The 19,720-nt window shown below is 45.1% G+C and overlaps 2 protein-coding genes across 2 annotated transcripts in view; one reads left to right on the forward strand and one right to left on the reverse strand.

The window, feature by feature from the left end:
* The window catches only part of UBAP1 (ubiquitin associated protein 1), a 51,364-nt gene extending 49,935 nt beyond the window's left edge, over nt 1-1,429 (forward strand). The window contains 1 exon segment of the mRNA XM_024753766.1: nt 278-1,429. Coding sequence (XP_024609534.1) covers nt 278-418 — 141 coding nt within the window. The 3' untranslated portion in view covers nt 419-1,429.
* A 74-nt stretch (nt 1,430-1,503) lies between these two features.
* Nucleotides 1,504-19,720, reverse strand: part of KIF24 (kinesin family member 24) — a 42,432-nt gene continuing 24,215 nt past the window's right edge. The window contains exons 7-12 of the mRNA XM_024753767.1: nt 19,111-19,216; nt 13,404-13,475; nt 11,582-11,691; nt 5,389-7,593; nt 3,952-4,045; nt 1,504-3,424 (exon numbers count right to left, since the gene is read on the reverse strand). Of these exons, the coding sequence (XP_024609535.1) occupies nt 3,284-3,424; nt 3,952-4,045; nt 5,389-7,593; nt 11,582-11,691; nt 13,404-13,475; nt 19,111-19,216 (2,728 nt within the window). The 3' untranslated portion in view covers nt 1,504-3,283. The remainder of the gene's footprint in view (nt 3,425-3,951; nt 4,046-5,388; nt 7,594-11,581; nt 11,692-13,403; nt 13,476-19,110; nt 19,217-19,720) is intronic.

Here is a 19,720-nt window from a genome sequence, read left to right on the forward strand (position 1 = left end):
ACACAGATGTGGATGGTGGGACCTGAGTGAAGGTCAGCAAGGTTTGGGACTGGGCATGGCTCCTGATGGACGATTGGCCATGGCATCAACCTGTCTTCCTCCACGGCCTTGCTTCCTCTACGGCCCTCCTCTGCTTGCTAGGGGACCTCAGAGAGGCTCATGAGGCTCTGGCAAAGAACGCTCCCCCAAGCAGCCCCCTTACACACATATTCTTCCACTCAGCTGTGCTGTGTGGCTGGACCCCTTTCTTGAGTCTGTATTCTCTTATTTCCCTTAGATGATGGAGTTTCTTCAGTTAATGAGCAAATTTAAGGAAATGGGCTTTGAACTGACAGATATTAAGGAAGTTCTGCTATTACACAACAATGACCAGGACAATGCTTTGGAAGACCTCATGGCTCGGGCGGGAGCCAGCTGAGACCAGGCCCTGCCTAGGCCCTGCCACGGAGCCCCCCCGCCCCGCCCCCCGCTGAAGGCCCTGAGGAGACCACCTGTGGGGAAGAAGGGGCACGCTTCCGGATTTTCTTTTGGGGGTGGAAGGTCAGGTGTAGAGACTGTGTTTGCCAAGTCTCTATGAGCCTAGGTCCTGAGATGGGGAGAAAGTGGGGAAGATTTGGGCGTGCATATGCCCCCGGAACTGTCCCGGCTCCTTCCACAGTAAAAGTATTTGTATTCTGAGAAGTGTCCTTCCCACCTTGGCCATTCAGAGAGACTTCTCTGGTCTTTCTGGGGTCTGTATGGCCTCAGCCGAAACCTGTCCCAGCTGCCAAAAGGAGTTGGGGAGAAGGAGGTGGGAGGGCCAGACTCAGTGCTGCTCTGGGGCTAGATGTTTCCCTTCTCTGCAAGGGTGGACTGACCTCTAATCCAAGTTGAGTGCAGCTGAAAGGTTCTTCCAGGGTTTTGTTTTTTTCCCCTTTTAACGATGTCACTTAGTGTTAACACTGGTTCTGCAATGTCTCTGAGGTGCAAAGAATGCCCTTTTCCCCTTGGGGCCCTGAGTTTGCCTTTTCTGCCAGGCAGTTACCATACTTCCCTGCCCCAGCCTGTTTCTTTTGGCCTGGTTTGGACCACAGTCTTCTGCTACCCGAGATTTTAGGGCCCCCTGCTCTAGAAAACAGTTGTCAGTTTAAGAAGTCATTGGCCCCTTCCCAGCACATCAAGGGGGGAAGAAAGAGGCTGTGATTTAGTCACCCAGCACTAACTCCACCTCAGTTCTCCCTGGAGAACAGCCTCTCCCTCCAGCCCCTTGCTCTAGGATGACACAATGAATAACACCTAGTCATAGATATCAGTCTTTGGTTTGTTTTGTATCATGTTGTACATCATTAAAGATCTAAATACAAAGGATATACAGTCTTGATGAATCTAAAGTAATTTGCTAACTATTTTGATTTTTCAGAGAGAACTACTAATAAAAATCTAAAAGGTATATCCTGCTGTGATAACTTCTTTATTGCCAAGGACTGTTATACTGCTGGGTGGAGGTGAGTGAGTGGTAAAGGGATTTGCTGGGGATGGAACAGGAGCTAACCATTTTCTGTCATTTCAGTACTTTCTTCCAACTCTTAGGCCCATGGGACCCAGGAGCTGGCCCCCCCCCAGTCTGCCCTGGTTTTCGGTTTGTAAAGGCAGGTGTAGACAAGGGTCTGTTTAAACTTGACCTAGCCCAGTCTCTGGGTCAAGGACATAGACATATGCCTTCCTGCAAGACTGACTGTGGCGGTGAGACAGGCTGGGCCTTCAGGGGAATCACTCAGAAATGAGGAACAAGCCCCTTGTCCTCTGAGCAGCATCACGCATAATTACGTGTTCCACAGGCAGGACTGGGATTCAGACTGCTTTATTAGCTCTCAGTAGTGCTGATGTATCTGATGGAACTAGATTTATCCCTAGAGTTTCTTGTCCTTATACTTAATACTGCCCCACAGTCCCTCCTGTGCTCTTGGCTTGGATGGGTCTCTAATTTTTTTTTAGTGATCACGTGAGGAGCGGGTACAGAACCTTTGGGCTGGGAAGCACCAAGCTGGAAAGAGGCTGCCCTCTGGTGGTCAGGTCAGGCATGGCCATTGTCTCAGAAAGCCCCTCTTCTGGCCTTTAAAATTAATTAAACCCTTCTTTTAAAACCTGTAAAAGTTATCCTTTACCTGTAGGAAATCAAAGTTTCATACCAAAATGGTGCCAGGGCCAAGGGCTTTGACATGAATTTCAACTTGATCCAGGGTGGCCTTGGTTAAGTGGGCCACCTGGAGGCCACTTGGTATTTCTTAAGCTTCTTTCTGCTAAAAAGATACAGAAAGAACTCACATGAAGGTGTGCGTGTATGTGTGTAGAACTGCTTTACTCCTCCCTTCTTTCACTCTCATCTCACACTACTGACCAGAGCACTCAGTGCCAAGACCCTGAACACAGGCCATTGAGGGGGGAGTAGATGGCCAGGGCAGTCCCGGATGAGGGTGAGGCTAGGAGACAGACTTGCCTGAGATAACTGCAGCTCTTCCACTATTCCGTGAGGGCGTGGGGGTGAGGATTCACAGACAGGAGCCAGAGCATGACGCAGGTGGATGGTCCCAGCACAAGGTAGAGATTGGAAAAGAATAATGCAGTGACGCGAGCACCCTCTTCTGTCTAAATACTGGATTGCAGGGAGGGAGGGGAACTGGAAGCATAAAGCCTGTCCCACATCTGCTGCTATTAAAGACATCAAGGTTTATTCATTTTACATTTTCAAAAGCTAACTAAAGTCCCAAATCAATCTCCAAGGGCTGATAGGGCAGAGCTCACCCTCCCCCACCCCACTAGCACCAATGTTTTCATTTTTGACCAAGTCCTGGAGAAAGGCACAGAATCCAGCTGATAAAACCTCTGGGCTCAGCATGTTATCTTCCCTAGCTTGTGACCTCAACACAACCTCTAGGTTACCACTGACCATCCCCCCCATCCACTGATACCCAAATTTAGAAACATCTACAGGGTTATTAGACCTAACTGTATTTCCTCGGACAAGGGGTCAGTAAAGGCAAATCCTTCTCCAGTCCCAAAGAAAAGGGAGGGGCCTATTAAGTTTTTCAGGCTGATCTGTCCTTCCTTACAGATGCTCCTGTGCTTAGAATTGAGGGACAGATGCTTGGCCCTGAGAGAGGGGCTGGGGCCCAGCCAAGGCCACATGTGGCTAGGGAGAGGCTAGCATGGGCAGGACCAGGGAGTGGGTTCTGATATCTGTAGGGGGACCTGGCAGAGGCCCTCCACCTCTTGAGAGCCCAGCCACCACATACTGGATCTTGTTCTAAGACACCGCTCTCCCCTCAGGGGCCGCAGCTGGCCTGTGGCAGGCCAGGTATAGCTGCAGCTGGCTCCTCAGACTCTGGATGCACTTGGACTTCAGAGCCATGATTTCATCTAACTGGGTCACAAAATCTTCAAAATCCTGGAAAGGAAACAAAGGACAAGTGGAGCTTTTGCTGTTGCTGCCAGATCAGCTTTTCTAGTCCCTTCTCTTGTATGAAGATTTCAGAGCCCAGGCCCTTCCTCCAGCTGGAAAATCTGGACAGTCACCATGGCACAGTGTGGGACCACTTTTCTACGCAGAGAGGTATTTCGCAGGGCAGAAGGGTGGTTTTGTAGAAGTACCTCTGGTCTGCATAAGGCAAGTAAGTCACTGTTACCATCACAGGGAGGGGCACCAACAAGCCACTAGGAGGACAGAATGGCAAAGAACAGAGGCTGGAAACATTTTGGCCTGGGAATGGGGAGTGTAGCACCATCTCCCACCTGTCCTTGCACGCCCTCAAGCCAACTCAGAGGGGTGGCAAGAGCAGGTCCAAGGCCTCAACAAGGTTAGAGTGTGACAGCAGACCCTTTCTGTACACACAGCTACATCAAAAAAGGATGACTGTCAAACTAGCTGCAGGCTAATTCCCAACAACCCCTGAGAGTCCGGCCAAGACCACTTACATTAGGAGCCAGCTGGCTCATCAGGGTCTCCTCCTTGAAGCCCAGCTTGGCCATTTCATCCAGCTGTTCCTGGTGTGCTCGGATGAGTACCTGCCTGGGAACCAGAGGGGATGCTGTGGTCCTCCGGGCCTCCCGTCTCTCCTGGGCAGCTTTCTGGAAGTGAGCCTCATTTCCAGGCCAGGAGCTGCTTCTGCCCAAAGAGGCCGAGGTTGTGACCAGGACCAGCTCCCCAGCACCTCCTGCCCCTCACCCATTCTTTTCAGGCCTTGTCAAGGGGCTAGGGGGATACAAATGAGATTCTGAGAAAAGATGGGCTTCTGGAGCAGCGCCCTGCCTCCAGATACACTGAGGCACAGGGCTGGATGCTGCTTCTCCACAGGAGCTGCCCACATCTTCCCTGCAAGAAAGCTCAAGGCTGTGCCACTGCAGCTGGCACACTTGGCACAAGGTAGAGCCAGCCACCTAGCCTGCTGTGATTTCTACTTTCTTCGGGGAGTTCAGGGACCAAAGCAAGGGGGTTTGAGCTAGAAGCTGGAGGATCTGCCTTCTGTCAGAAGAATCCAGCTAATAAAACCTCTGGGCTCAGCATGTTATCTTCCCTAGCTTGTGACCTCCAACCTCTAGGTTACCACTGACCATCCCCCCATCCTCTGATCCCCAAATTTAGAAACATCTACAGGGTCATTAGACCTGACTGTGTCAGACTCCACTGATGGATAGAGACCACGGAAACAGCAAGACTGTCTACCTTGTAGAGGTGCACATCCCTACACGCCCTTCTCTTCGCCTAAGGCCCAGGCCTGAGCCCCAGCGAGCAGCAGGCAGACGGTCTGCCCAGGTATCAGGAGCCCTAGCAGAGGGCCGCAGCCTCACATAGGAAGCATCTGTTCCCACAGGCCTGCCCTGCCTTCCTGCTCCTGGGCCTCTGATGCTGCTAGACCTCTTGCCCTCCTTTCTCTCACATTCTCAAAGGCTCTCTCATTCTGCTGTACCATCCACAGCCTCCTTTGGGGAAAGCAGCACAAATCACCAGCCCCTGTTTTTTACCTTCACCATCTTGGAAGGTGACCAGCCAGCCTTGGCTCTGGGGTCACAAGGCTGCTGCTGCTGTGTCCCTGGGGAGCATTTCCAGGAGCACGGGCCCAACAGAATGAAGAAGAGGATTCTGATCTCACCATAGGTCTTAGGCTTACTTATAGGGTCAGATCCTCCCTTCTTTCACTCACATCCCACCTACCCTACCTGGCTGGCCTGCTCCAATATATTTTATTCCTGCTGTTCATGTCAGATGCATCTAGGCAGGCTCCCTTGATAAGGTGGACAAAAAGCCTTTCTCTGAGCCAACCACAGCCATTCCCAGAACAGACAAAACATTCAGCTGTAGTGGGAGTAGGGGTGCCAAAGGGGCTCAAGTCTAGGTAGGAAAGTCCAACTTACTGTGCGTGCCCCAGGATGGGCTGACGGAGTGTCCTGCCAGTCTTGGGAGAGCCTAGCCTTGCTAAGTACCTTGGGATTGGCCTGCGTTTGAGCCACGCGATGTCCTCATTGTAGCAAGACAGCTTGATGGGGTCTGTGGACAAATCCAGCTCCTGCCAGCCAAGCCCTGTCAGGTGCTTTCTCTCCTGGGCCCAGGGCTGGTCAGCCACATCACTACTTCCTGTTTGGGGGGTGAGTGTAGGCCCAGAGTGGGGTCCCCCAGTATGTATGGTGAGGCAGGGTTTTTCTGGGAAACCCTGGGAGCAGCCCAGCTCTGTCTCAGCATCGCCATCATAGTGCCCCTGGGAGAAGAGTGCAGTCTCTCTGCTTTGACAGGGCTCCCCCAGGTCAGCCTCCCTGTTGGGCAGCTTGTCAGGTGGGTGCTGATGGATGGGTGACAGGGACAGAGCTGGAAGATCACCCCCAGGCTTACTGTCAGGGGGAGATGATGAGAGCCACAGGTGCTCAGTTGCTGAAGACATTGGCAGGTCTGCCTCTTGATCACCGGATGACACTGTGTGGCCCACAGCTGGCCCCCCTGTGTCTGCTGCCACTAGACTGTGTGCAGCTCCATCCCGGGCCGACTGCTCCAAGGGAGGAGAGCCCTCATCATCTGGGCTCTCCAGGAGAGACACGGTGAGGGGAGCCATCAGTCCAGAAGCATGCTCAGAGCGTGTGCCTAGTTCCCCTCTAGAGTCTTCTCCTTGGAAAGGGTTACTGTTTTTCATTGTTCCGGTCACCACAGTTGGGCTATCTTCACTGACTTCTCTCAGAGGTGTGCTCACTGTGTCTCTTTGGTCTGGGGATCCAGGAACTGTGATGTGGGATAGTGAGAAAGTGCAACCATCTTCCTCCAGGGATGGTGAGCTGCCCTCAGCCTGCCGAGGAACCTCATTTTTGAAGGCATCCTGTCTGAGGTCAAAGGCTGGGCTGCCCCCCCTTTTCTGGTTATATACAAAGTCTACCTGTGAGCAGTAAGGCTTCTCTGCCAGGTTTTCTCCAGGAGGAGGCCCTGAGGAGGTGGAGTCCTCCTCTCTGCTCCGGTCCAAGGGCACCTGACTTGGGCTGTGGCCGTGATCAAGTGCTATCCTGTGGCTTGCGGGGTCCCTGGAGTATATCCAGCTTCCAGTTAGACCCTTCTCGTCACCTTCTGTCCTGGGGCTAAAACACAGACTCTGCCGCCTTTCGGCTACCTGTTCCTCAGGACCTTGCTCCCTCTGATGAAGGAAGAACGAGCCTTCGCTACTCTCCAGGGTCTTTCCCTGCTTTGTGGTCCTCTGACAGGAAACATGTGAAAAAGAATCTTCACTGAAATCGCTGTCATCAAGGTCCTCAGCTTGGGCTCCATCATGGCTCTCACAACAAGAGTGGAAGGGAGGAGGGGTGTCATTCTGGAGCTGCCCCTCTGGAGGCCGGGACTGGCATAAAAACCTTTCCAGTGGTTGGTGCTTTAACTTCTGTTGGAGGAGAGGTGGCTGCTGGAACTGCTGGTGATAGAAGCGCAAATGTTCTTCCCTCTCCTTCTGATGTGGAGGGATGTCTGTCCAAGCTTCAGAGGCAGGCCTAGTAGGTGTGCCCCCCTTGCTGCCCTGACTGTACTCTACTAAGTGATGGACGTTGCCAAAGGAGAGTTCAACTCGTGACACAAGCTGCTTTTGCACTGGCTGCACAGTCTGCACTTTCTTGCACCGGGAGGGCAGCTTACCACGGACTGCTTCTTCTCCTGGGCCAGGGGCCCTGCTTCCCCACCCGAGGGCAGTTTTGTTGCCGATTGGATTCTTCTCAGAGCATGATGCAGCTGATTCTTCTGCCCTTTTTTTGGCTAAATGTCCAGGCCGCATGGTTCCTTTGATAGAGCTAGTTTGAATGACCCACTCTTGGGGAGGACTCCCTCTAGAGCCACCCCTTTTACCAGGAGCCTTAGGTACAGAAGCAAAAGGGATATTGGCTGGGTGACTGGCCAGAGGATGGGCCTTCGTTCTCGTGGAGTCAGGTGCCACTGTGAGTGACTGTTGGAGCCCCAGCTTGACTTTTTTGGGAGAACACTTGTCCCCTGGCAGGGCCACAGGAGAGCTCTGAATTCGTTTTGGAGAAGAGTTTCCAGATGTTCGATTTCGACTGCTAGCTGAAGTGCAACATTTAATGCCTTTCTTTAGTTCTTTGACCCTGTAAACAACCATTTTATGTTAAATGTGCATTCTTGCATGTTCTGTAACTTCTTTCCTATAGCTTTCAGGGAAAACAAAAACCAAAGAAAACTATTACAAGGACTGGGAATTACTTTTTTTTTTTTTTTTTTTTTGCGGTACGCGGGCCCCTCACTGTTGTGGCCTCTCCTGTTGCGGAGCACAGGCTCAGCGGCCATGGCTCACGAGCCCAGCCGCTCCACGGCACGTGGGATCTTCCCAGACCGGGGCACAAACCCGTGTCCCCTGCATCGGCAGGCGGACTCTCAACCACTGCGCCACCAGGGAAGCCCCTGGGAATTAGTTTTTTATCTGGGAGAGAATTGGAGGAAATGGGGAGATTCTATTTCAGCATGAAATACCTCTCTTTACCTGAACAAAGAAGACCAGTGTCTTCTCTCAGGATAGTAGTGTGCATCCAGTATTCCATGATCAGGAGAGTTTTGGAAATACCACAGTCCCATGTGAGGGCCAGGCCAGAGGAGCTAGTCTCAGAACGATGCCCACGCAGGGCCCATGCCACGTTTCCTGAAGATCGGCCAACTCAGGAGCCTAGTGTCTACCCCTTACCCAGTCTTCCATAATCAGAGTCTTCTTTTCCCTGCAACCACCTCCTTTCAGGCTTCTCTGAGAAAATGAGTTCCCTCGAACCTGCTGGGCACTTCAAGAAGCAAAAGCCCTCTGGAAATAAGCAGGCTTGTGCTAATTCCATTAAGGAAAAAATGACCTGTCTATTCACAGGGTTTCTCAACCTTAGCAGTAGTGGTGTTTGGGGTCAGATAATTCTGTGTTGTGGGGAGCTGTCCTGTGGAGTGTTTAGCAACCTCCTTGGCTTCTACCCGAGATCCCAGCAGCATTTCTCCCCAGTCAGAACAATCAAAATTGTCTCCAGACATTGCCAAATGTCCCCTAGGAGGCAAAATCGCACCGTAGATAGAGAAATAGAGAACCATGCTCTATTTTACAAGGGAATTTTAGAGAGCATGGAAAAATCCAGAATTAAGTCTCTGCTAGGATTCAGTTGCCAAGATCAGAGTCTCTCACTCTGTGGTATCTAAAACAAAATACAAACAGTGTAAGAATTTGGATTTACAAGGAGACATCAAGTAAAATGTGACTCTCCAGTAGTTTGTTCATAGATTCTGCGTTGAAATCCCCTAGGTGGGAGCAGTACTTCTGCCTGGGAGCTCCCAGAAAATGTCTTTTCCATTGTTTTGATTTTAATCCACTCAATAGTAGCCAAATGACCCCTCTGGCCATTACTGAAGACCAATATAGTAAACCTGACACTGAGACTTGACTTAAATCTTCCTTTTAGGTCTGAGAGGCAAGGCAAGCAGATAACACAGTAAGCAAAGAGACATAGGATGTGACTAAAGACACGTGAATTGTGTCCCTGGGCCTTTGCTGAGGTATTGCAGTAGGGCATACATCCACGGAATGGGTTGAGAGGTCCCACAGCAAGTCTAGATGGTTCCAAATTACTTCCTGTTATAAAAATCTGAGCTATTAGTTTTGTTAAAAGAGAAACACCAAAATTTCCTCCTAGCAGTCATAGTAAATAATTCTAGAAACCTGAGGGTGCCAGAAAAAATCTTACAGATAATTTTTGGTCATTGATGCTAAAGGCTTCCAGTGTACTCTACCTTTTACTAAAATCACTCCTGTTACTGAGTTCTCTTCTGATACACCTGTTAGGGGTCCAGCTGGAACTTTATTTTTGGACTATTTAGCAACATTCTTCTAGTATGTGCAGAGGTGAAAATTTTAAATCAAAGGAAAATTTTAAATAAGCAATAAAATCATCCTCTTCCTGTGTGTGTATGGATTGTTACCAACAATTAATTTAAACACATAAAACAAATGACTCATATTTATTTTCAATAATTTGTCAGACTGCTTTAAATGGAAGAGATTATTTCTATTATACTTATTCTATTTTTTAACCAAAATTATTTCAAATAATTTCTCAATCGTACTCAATGCATCCTCTCTGAGAAAGGGTTACTTTCATCCTCCGTTACTGAGGCACTGAGAGGAAAGTCTTGTTCTCTGCTCCTTAGTGATGTTCTTACTTCAAGTACTTGATATGTCTGTGATTTGGGGAGTGAATGGGGTTATGAAACAAGATTGACTTAGGGTTAATAATTGTTGAAGTTGGGTAATGGATACATGGGGGGAAAGAACCTGAAGCCATACTGGTTTTTGGGGAACAATTTTGGATCATCCCATGTCTTCTATCTGATCTCAGTCTTCGCTGTCTTCTAGTAGTGCTAGGGTGCTGGCATTAGGAAACCATGCAACAAGAAAACCTCCTCGAGGAAACTTATGCGTATTATAGGCATACTTCATTTTATTGTGCTTTGCTTTTTGGATAGTGCGTTTTTTTTTAACGAATTGAAGGTTGGTAGCAACCCTGCATAGAGTCTATTGGTGCCATTTTTCCAACAGTCTATTGGTGCCATTTTCCCAACAAATCTATTGGTGCCATTTTTCCAACAGCATTATTTTAAAATTAAGGTATGTATATATATATTTTTAAATCACTTTACTGTGATCTTTGATCTATCGTGGTGGCCTGGAACCAAACCTGCACTATCTCCACAGTATGCCTGTAATATTACTATTGTTAAAGTTAACATATAATGAGTGTTCACTATTTGCCAGGTGTGGTGCTAAGCCCTTCAAACATATCGCATCAGTGATTCCACATAACTGTTATATGAGATAGGTGCTATCATTATCCCTGTTCACATTAAGGAAATTGGGGCCCAGAGAAGTTGCAAATTTGTCCAAGACCACTCAGCTAGCTAGTGGCAGAGGCAGGGTATTGGCCCAGATAGTCTAACTCCAGAGTCCACTCTGGTAGCCACTTTGTAAATGATCTCTCCTATTTAAATGAGATAAGGTACACAGAGAACCTCACTCAAGCCCCCAAGCCCAGGAGGAGCTCCTCCTTTCATTCACAAATATTTATTACACATCTACTAGGTACCAAGTACTGTCTGGGCAGGAGAGATACAGTGGAGAAAAAGATAAGGTTCCTGTTCTCACGGAACTTAGATGGTAGCTTCTCTTTCCTTCCCAATGAGTTTCATTAAATGCTATGGATACTAAAGATTCTTCAACAGTAATTAAAAAACAACAACAACAGGTTCCTCTCAAATAGTCTGTTAACTTTGGAGATGGATTCTTGGGAGACTGAAGAGGAGGTGTTGTAAGACAGGACCAGCAGCAAAGCAGCCAGAGGAAAGAATGATAATGAGAGCATTTTCATACGTGAAGGAGACACATGACCCCAGGGTAAGAGATGGGAGGGACCCTGGCAGATACCAAAGTCACTAGAGCCCTGACTTGGCAATAAGAGGTGCTAGTTCTGCCACCAACTCCCAGTGAGCCCGATTAAAGTTTCCACCCTTTTCTGGGCCTCAGTTTCTATAACACAAGGTTGGTCTCTTCTGGACCTACACAGCTCTGGGTACTTCTGCCTTGACAAGTAATAGGTATTCTATCCCTAATAATTAGAGCTGAGGCTAGCAGGAAGAAAACCTCACTAAGGCTTCTACTCTGGAGAAATATTTCATCTCCCGCTAGCCATTTAAACGCCACTGATGGGGAATTCCCTGGCAGTCCGGTGGTTAAGACTCCACGCTTCCAATGCAGGGGATGTGGGTTTGATCCCTGGTTGGGGAACTAAGATCCCACATGCCACGCAGCGTGGCCGGAAAAAAAAAAAAAAGCCACTGATGGAGTTGTCTCCTAAACAAAGGAGCGTGTCACCTTCCTCTTGTCACATTCACGCTTGTAAAATGGCAGGGCCTCCTAGGTCACATTCTTCAAATGACCAATTGCACATTCCCCTGGCAGTAGATTACTGTCCCAAGAACAGGCTTGTGGAGCTCAAGGTCAGATCCTTGTGTGTGTATCACACACATACACACACGACCCGCCACCTGAGGGGGACTCACCGGTCAGCATAGCGCAAGGTATTCAGAGTGTGTTCGGTGGCCACATGGCTTGGCGAGATGTTGGCGATCATGCAGGTTTTGGCATTGCCAATGAAAGAGTCTTTCAGAACCTGTTTGAAACAGAAGGCAGGTCAATGAAGTCAACTAACCAAGGGCCTACTGACTACTTACTGTGTGCAGGACACTGGGCCACAGGCACCCTAACCCCCTTCTATGAAAAGGTAATTCACAAAAGGAGAAACACAGTCAATAAACAAAAGGTACCCACTTCACCACTAATCAAAGAAATGCAAACAAACCATTTTAAAAAACTAAAATGTTTGCACCTATAAGATTAAGACTCATACTACCCTGCTCTGCTGAGGGTCTAGGGAAAGGGCGCTCTTGTACACTGCTACACTGCCTGTATACCGTGTAGCATGAATTGGTACATGCCTTTGGGAGGGCAGTTTGGCAATATGGTAAAAATTTGGTAAAAAATGTTCACACTCTTGGTTTGGCAATCACACTTCCAGGACTTTATCCTAAAGAGATAATAATTGCTCAATTGATCCCCCCCAAAAAAAGTATACCCAGGATATTCATTACCTTATTATAATAGTAAAATTTGGAAAATCTACAAGTCTATAAACAGGTAACAAACTAAATAATTGTAAACTGCATACAACCATAAAAGATAATTATGTATATATGTACTTAGGTACCTGGAAAGATCTAAAACTTACGTTTGAGTGAAAAAGTATATTATTCTGTAAGTGGATCCATGTGTGGAATTATTTTTTTAATTAAATAGGACACAATTTCTGGGGATGGAGGACATGTTTTGAAAAATAACAAAGCCAATGTCAGAATCAGGACTAACCACCTATAAGAAGGGTTTCCTGGATCCCTGGTTGAAATCATGTTTGAGAAGAAACAATCTAACCCAATTCTGACTAGTAAGGAGCTATGTTATTATAGGTTCTGCCCCAGGTCCTGTGGGGCTGCCGATCTAGCTGCACAGGGTGAAAATCCCTCCCAGAATACAAAGATCCTCACCTAGACTGCCTTCTATCTAGTCTGTCCCTACTGTGCATAGGATTTGGTGCAGAAGGGAACCAGGGGCACCCATTACTGTCTTCACAGCTGTTTGTACCTAGGCAGACCCCTCCGTGGGCCACTCTTCTGCAGCCATTACAGATGCACACTTATTGGCGTTTCCCATTAATAAAGAAGCACATTTTCGTGACAGAAAAATGGAAGAAAAAAATTACCTATGGTTCTACCACTCAAAATAATCAGCGAACATATGCATAATTTCTGTGTAGTTTTTTTCTTCTCATTTAATATTTTTAAACTATAGATCTTGGTCATCTTTCCTGTCAGGACATGTCAAAAGTCTAGCTCATTCTTTTTAACTGCAGCTATTATTTTTTGTCTTGAAACACTGGTCTAAGTCTTACAACTAAGAAAGTACCAAGTACAGCTGCACTACCATCCCCTTCAAAGGCTCAGAGACTCCACTAAATCAACAAGGTTTCTTTACATTAGAAATAAGCAGAAAGCTGTTGGATGGTGACCACTGCTGCCCCGCAGGGAGCCTGGCTGCTTCGTAGTGCAGGTATCCCTGCCCGAGGACGCCTCTTTCTTCTCCAAGACTGAGAGCTCCTGGAAGGAATGTGACTCCTCCCCCTCCTCTCTCTGCCCCTCCCTTCCCCCTCCCCCTCCCCCACTCCAGGGAGCATCACGCCTTGCTGGCAGTGGATGCTCTGCTGAAGGAATAAATGAATAGAAGGAGGAACACATGCGTGAACCAGAACTCAAAGCTCATATATAACTTTACCTGAGTTAACTTGCTTTGCCTGAAAGGAGTGTGAGTGTGTTCCTGATCCAATGCACGGATACATTCCTTCAGCTGCAAAGTGGTAGAATAATAAGCACATCAAATATCACATGCAAAGTAAGAATAACAGATCATATTTTTCTTAAGTAAATCACAGTCATGCAATTCCCAAAAGGAAGTCAAAATGCCGTGCTAGTTTCTCGTGCAACAAGAAAAATCAAGCTAGACTGGGAAACATCATCCTGTGCTAGCTGTGCCTAGTTAAGGGCCCCCCCCCCGCAATTTAAAGGCTGTGATCCTAGAATTAGCCCTGATAGTGTAGAACAGACAAACCCAGGGACATTCCCACAGGTCCCAGAGTTCAGCTTACATGGTGGCAGTTCTGGCTTGCCAGCTCCCTTTCTCTCCTCTTCTCACACTCTTCCCAACTACAAGATGCACTTAAATAGAAAGATACTATACTACTCCCCCGCCTGCCTGCTCACACATGCACACCTATAGGTATGGACTCAAGTGCAGATTCAAGTTGTCTGGATGGGACAGGAGGAATTCTAGAGTCAGAGCTGGGAAGGAACTGAGAAATCATCTAGGTCTACCTCCTCATTTAAAAACAAGGGGGGACTGTGGCCCAAAGGCAAGGGCATGTCACTTGCTCCTGGGCAGAGCCCCTCAAAGAAGTGCTCATTGGATATCACTAGTGCTAGCAGAAACCTGCATATGTAGATCTCTAGGGGCAACATGCCCATCAGAAAGAGCAGGGGTTGAGGGGACAGGATCAGGGAGGAGAGATCTTCTATTTCTGAGTCCTGCATCTCCGCTAAGCGGCAGTAAATGAGAAGAAAGGCAGGGAAAAGAATGGAAGGAATCCCTTGGCAGTGCCAGTTCTGGGAGTTCACCAAGAACAGGTAATTAGCTTTGAGAGTCTGCTGTGGCTGTTCTTGGCAGCAGCTACAGATGCCCACAACTAACCCCTCTCTATCTAAGAAGCTGCCGGGTTATAAGAAGGTATAAGGGAATTTCCTCTTTTATTACAAATCAGTCCAATATCCCCAAACTTTAGCACTGGGAAGATTCTCTAGAAGGGACAAGCAGGTACCCAAACCTGGTCCCTGAGTTACACCTGCCCCTTATGTACTCAAATCCAAGTGTGGCTATCAATCTCTATGAGCCTTTGGGTCCCTTTAGCCTTGAATCAGAATGGAAAGTAGACTTTAGTAAACTCTAAGGGAAAACCAAGAGAAGTACCCAGGAAAGAAAAAGGGGCACCTCTGTGCACCTCACAAAGCACAAGATTTTGATCCTATTCTATAAGGCTTGTTCTCAGGCCCCTTTACATGCTATGGCCCATGTGAGACAGACACAGTCAAGCCCCAGAGGGTTCTCCAACTTCACAGGTACTACTTGGGTTTCTTGGTTAATTCCTGGACCATAAATTTAAATATGAGAATCAAAGATTTCTAGCTAGAGGCTGTGGACCCTTGGCCAATTCACTTAACCTGAGCTTCAGAATCCTGATCCATAAAGTGGGAATAAGAGAACCTGCTTTGTTGTAAAGAGTAAACTGACTAGCATATAGTGCATGCTCAAGTATATTGGTTCTGGGGCTCCTTGGAGAAATGGTTGATTCCAGGGCTAGGGCAGGGAAGAGTGTGTGACACCTTATAGTGCCAAAAGACAAGGAGCTGCTCAAAAAATGATGGGGGCATGTCAAAAGGATACAGAAACCAACTTGAAAGAACTCCCAATGGCCATCTGGGATAATTTGAGCAAGAAAATAAATAATGATAGAAATGGATTCTAATTTAGCAAATAAAAGAAATATCCATTTACTATTATAACTAAATAACCAAATAAATAAAGAGAAAAAACAGCTCTTTCTTACAGTAGCATTCTAACTAATTAATGTAGAATGATGAACATAGAAAATCCCATCAGGTAAACACCACAGTAATAATTGTTGCAGGTAAGAATCATCAATGGATACTAAAATTAGGCAGCAAAAGTGTGATGTAAACAGGATATTTGCATAGTTTCAAAGTATCTCTCCATAAGATACTTATTACAAAGGGAATAATCATAACTACAGTGGAGTAACCTAGCACAAACCGCCTTAACTCAGTGATCAAGTTTAACATCACCAGTAATAAGACATATTGACTGATACAATACACTGAGAAGTGTACAACTTCTGTGGTATTCTTGCTAAAAATTCATTATCTCAATCTAATAATGAGAAAACATTACACAAACACAAATTCAGAGACATTCTGCAAAATAACTGGCCAGCATTCTTCAAAGGTGTTAAGGTCGAAATTGACAAAAACTGAGGAGACTACAGACCCATGATAACTAAATGTAACATAGAATCCTGGACCCGAAAAAGGACATTAGTGGAACTGTTGATGAAATTCAAACAAGGTCTGTAGATAGTTAATAGTATTATATCAATGTTCATTTCCTGATTTAGATTACTATAGTTATGTAAGATGTTAACATTAGGAAGGCTGGGTGAAGGAATGCTACATGTTTATTTCTGTAACTTTTTTAAAATCTAAAATTATTCAAAAATTTTAAACGATAATAAAAAGATGCTGATTCTCTCACCTCTCTCAGCCTCCCAATTTATCCCTCATGAGGCCTGGAAATAATGTGTCTAGCTGGAGATTTCAGTTCTGATCAAAAGGACTTAAATACTGTGGAGGGGCACAAGACAGGACTATGCATCTATAAGAAGGAATGAGGGTCTCTGTACACAGCCATGGAGTGAGCTCCAGGATACTGTTAAGTGAAAAAAGTAAAAGTGTTTACAGTATGCTACCTTTTATTTTTTTCCCTCCTGAGAAAGGGGTGAATACAAACATATATATTGGTAGAAAATCATTATCTAAGGGGAGGGAGGTAACAGGATTGAGAGGACAGGGTTGAACACTAGAGTTTTCTGAATGTGGCTTATTTTATAACTTTAACTCAATACAAAATTGGTAAGCTTAAACACACAGAGAAGAATTATTTCAAGTGACTTTGCAACACAGTATTATGACTGTACATCCCTAGTGGGATACAATTTAAGGGTAAAAAGGAAACTGCAAAGAAATCTTAATCTGAATTCAGTAATCATATTATGAGTAATATTAACATGATTTGGGTATACATATATATTGAAGTAGAGCAAATAAATTATATTAATGTTGTTAGGAACTAAGAATTTTAGCATAAGAGAAAAGGGAGAGAAATACAAATTTTAAAAAGTTAAGCAAAAATCCTGCAGTCTTAATTTTGAATTAATTTATTAGTATGAATCCCTGATATACTTTTACCTTTAAAAAAAAATATCTAGGGCTTCCCTGGTGGCGCAGTGGTTAGGAATCTGCCTGCCAATGCAGGGGACACAGGTTTGAGCCCTGGTCCGGGAGGATCCCACATGCCAGGGAGCGGCTGACCCCGTGCGCCACGGTTGCTGAGCCTGCACACTGGAGCCCACGAGCCACAAGTACTGAAGCACACGCGCCTAGAGGCCCAGCTGCGCAACGAAGAGTAGCCCCTGCTTGAGGCAACTAGAGAAAGCCGCGCGCAGCAACAAAGACCCAATGCAGCCAAAAAAAAAAATTTTCCAAGCTCTGTCCACCAAAAAGGCCTAGTAGCGAGGACTAACAGTGGTAGTAAGTACCACTAGCACTCTAAATGGTCTCTAAATACCATTTCCCTCTAAAAACCAAGGCTTGTTGAAGAAACGGCTGATTCAAGGTCTGGGGAAAGAAATGTACAAGATGAGCCTACATCTTGTCATACCAGAAAGCCAGAGACTAGTAGGAACATATTTGAAAAGACTCCCACTGGCCAAAAATGTGTAATTTAAGAAGAAGAAGAAAAAAAGATGACAATGTTTATAATAATATGAAAACAAACAAAAAAATAAACAACAACAACAAACTCATGGTCATGTTTAGGTTACCAGGACATCAACTCATTCTGAAAACTGGTGAGTGAAGGCAAAATATCAAGCATTTATCTTGCCTCCGTTGTATGAATTATATTTCAGGATAATCAGATAGTTGGGGGAAAGTTCCTTCCAGTTAATAAATACAGAAGGAATATTAGAATTAGAATATCATCATTTTGGAATCCCTAATGAAGGAATGGATAAAGGTAATAATGCTCATTGACAGCTGCTAAAACCATAAGGTGAAAAAGGTTGATGGGAAACATAGTAATGGAGGAATTAGAGTGATAACACTTCAAAATCACAAAAAGAGATAATCAGACATTCTGTACCTCCTGATGTGTTCCTATAGAAAGTCTAAGAACTACTCATGAATTATTCTTGCAAAAAAAACAGAACTTAAATCTGATCAAGCCTCTAGATCAGCATTTTCCCAATCGAAATATGTGAGCCACAAATACAAACCATATATGTAATTTTATTATAATAGCCATATTAAAAAGAAATATAACCATATTAAAAAGAGATAAAACTAGTATGTATAAAATAGAGAACTAATAAGAACCTGCTGTAGCACAGGGAACTCTACTTAATTTCGCTGTACAGTAGCAACTAACACAACATCGTAAGACAACTATACCCCAATAAAAAAAAGAGAGAAAAAAATTTAAAAAACCAGATGAAATTATATATTAAACATATAATCTTAATTGTATATTATATTAATCTTAATTATATATTTTAGTTAATCTGACACATCTGATAATATTTTAGCATGTAATCAGTATGAAAAAATATTAATGATATCTTACATGCTTCAATGTGTAATTTACACTTAGAGCACATCTCAATTCAGACTAGCCACATTTCAAGTACCCAACAGCCACATGTGGCTTAGTGGCTCCCATTTTGGACAGCACAAATATAAATCTTAACCACTTTATAGAAAATAGAGGCTAGAGTACCATGTTAAACATCAACATGGAATGCAGATAGCCTAATCCAGAATGTAGGAAATCTCATATGTCAAGTGACTGAGTTTTCTTCAACAAATACATTAATATTAAAAAAAGAGAGAGAGAGGGGAAGAACTGATACGGCATGAAAGAGGAATATCAACCAAAAGCAATCCGAGGATCTTGTTTGTATCTTGATTTGAATAAATCAACTGTAAAATGACATTTATGGGAGAACTGGTAGAATTATAACACTTACTGGGTAACAGGTATCATTAAATAATTATTTCTTTAGGTGTGCAATGGTATTATGTTATATTAAAAAGTGAGAGTCCTTATCTCTGAAATACATCATTAAATATTTGTGGAAGAAATGACATGATGACAGGATTTGTTTTAAAATAATCCACCCAGGAGAAGGAAAGGGTTGGTTAGATTTTTCACATGTTGAAGCTGGGAGACAAGTATTTGGGAGATCATTATACTATTTATTCTACTATTATATGTTTGAAAAAATAATTTTAAGACTTGATGAGAGGGATAAAGTGTACCTAAGTTAACCATTCAAGCAACTGCAGAAATACTTCTCTGCTCCTAATTGTCAGGGATTGACCAGAGGAAGAGAAGGCAGGGAGAGAAAGAAGAGTTGTCGAGAACTGCCAAGAATCTGATTGGGCACCCTTCGTCTCCGTCTCCAACCTTGGAATTCCACTGCCTTATTCCACCCCCCCCTCACCTACTTTGGCTGCATGTAAAGAGGGGCAAAATCTCTCAAGAATGATTTTTAGATTAAAGGTTTTGAACAACTTACAGCCAGAAGACTCTGGTTTATTTCCGCACCTTCCATCTTTGTCTGTCTATCTGAGTCTCTGGCATCTGCTGCTCTTTCACTGCCAGCCAAGTCAATAAAAGAGATCCTAGAGAAAAGACACAGCAGGGATGACTTCTTTGGGGCTTTGGTTTATTTTTACATCAGCCAGCATTTTGTGAACCCAGCAAGAAATCAGCGCTGACCCATCCTCAGGAAAGTAAAAGATATTACTGTCAGCTTTCCAAAAGTATTGCAAGATTCTAATCTGTCAGTTACTGCTGGCACTGTTCACTTAGACCCTTCTGTTGGTTTTAATCATTTGTGAGAAAGTATGACTGAAATTAATTAAACATTCTTCCCATAAGGCTAAATGACCACAATGCAAATCACTTAGGTGACCACTTAGATAATTAAATAGAAACTTCCGTGGGCTGCTTTCCAGCAAACCCCCCCTCCCTGTAAAAAAAAAAAAAAGACTCATTACTCAGAGGTGAGATAGGTTCATCCATCACTGTGGCAGAGTTTGCTAAGATAGCATCAGAAAGGCAATGAATGTACCCAGTTGTCTTATGGCTTCTTTCAGGAAGGATGGATTAATTTTCTTTCTTTC

Source organism: Neophocaena asiaeorientalis, unplaced genomic scaffold, assembly GCF_003031525.2.
Source record: "Neophocaena asiaeorientalis asiaeorientalis breed wild unplaced genomic scaffold, Neophocaena_asiaeorientalis_V1.1 scaffold220, whole genome shotgun sequence".
Classification (NCBI taxonomy): domain Eukaryota; kingdom Metazoa; phylum Chordata; class Mammalia; order Artiodactyla; family Phocoenidae; genus Neophocaena; species Neophocaena asiaeorientalis.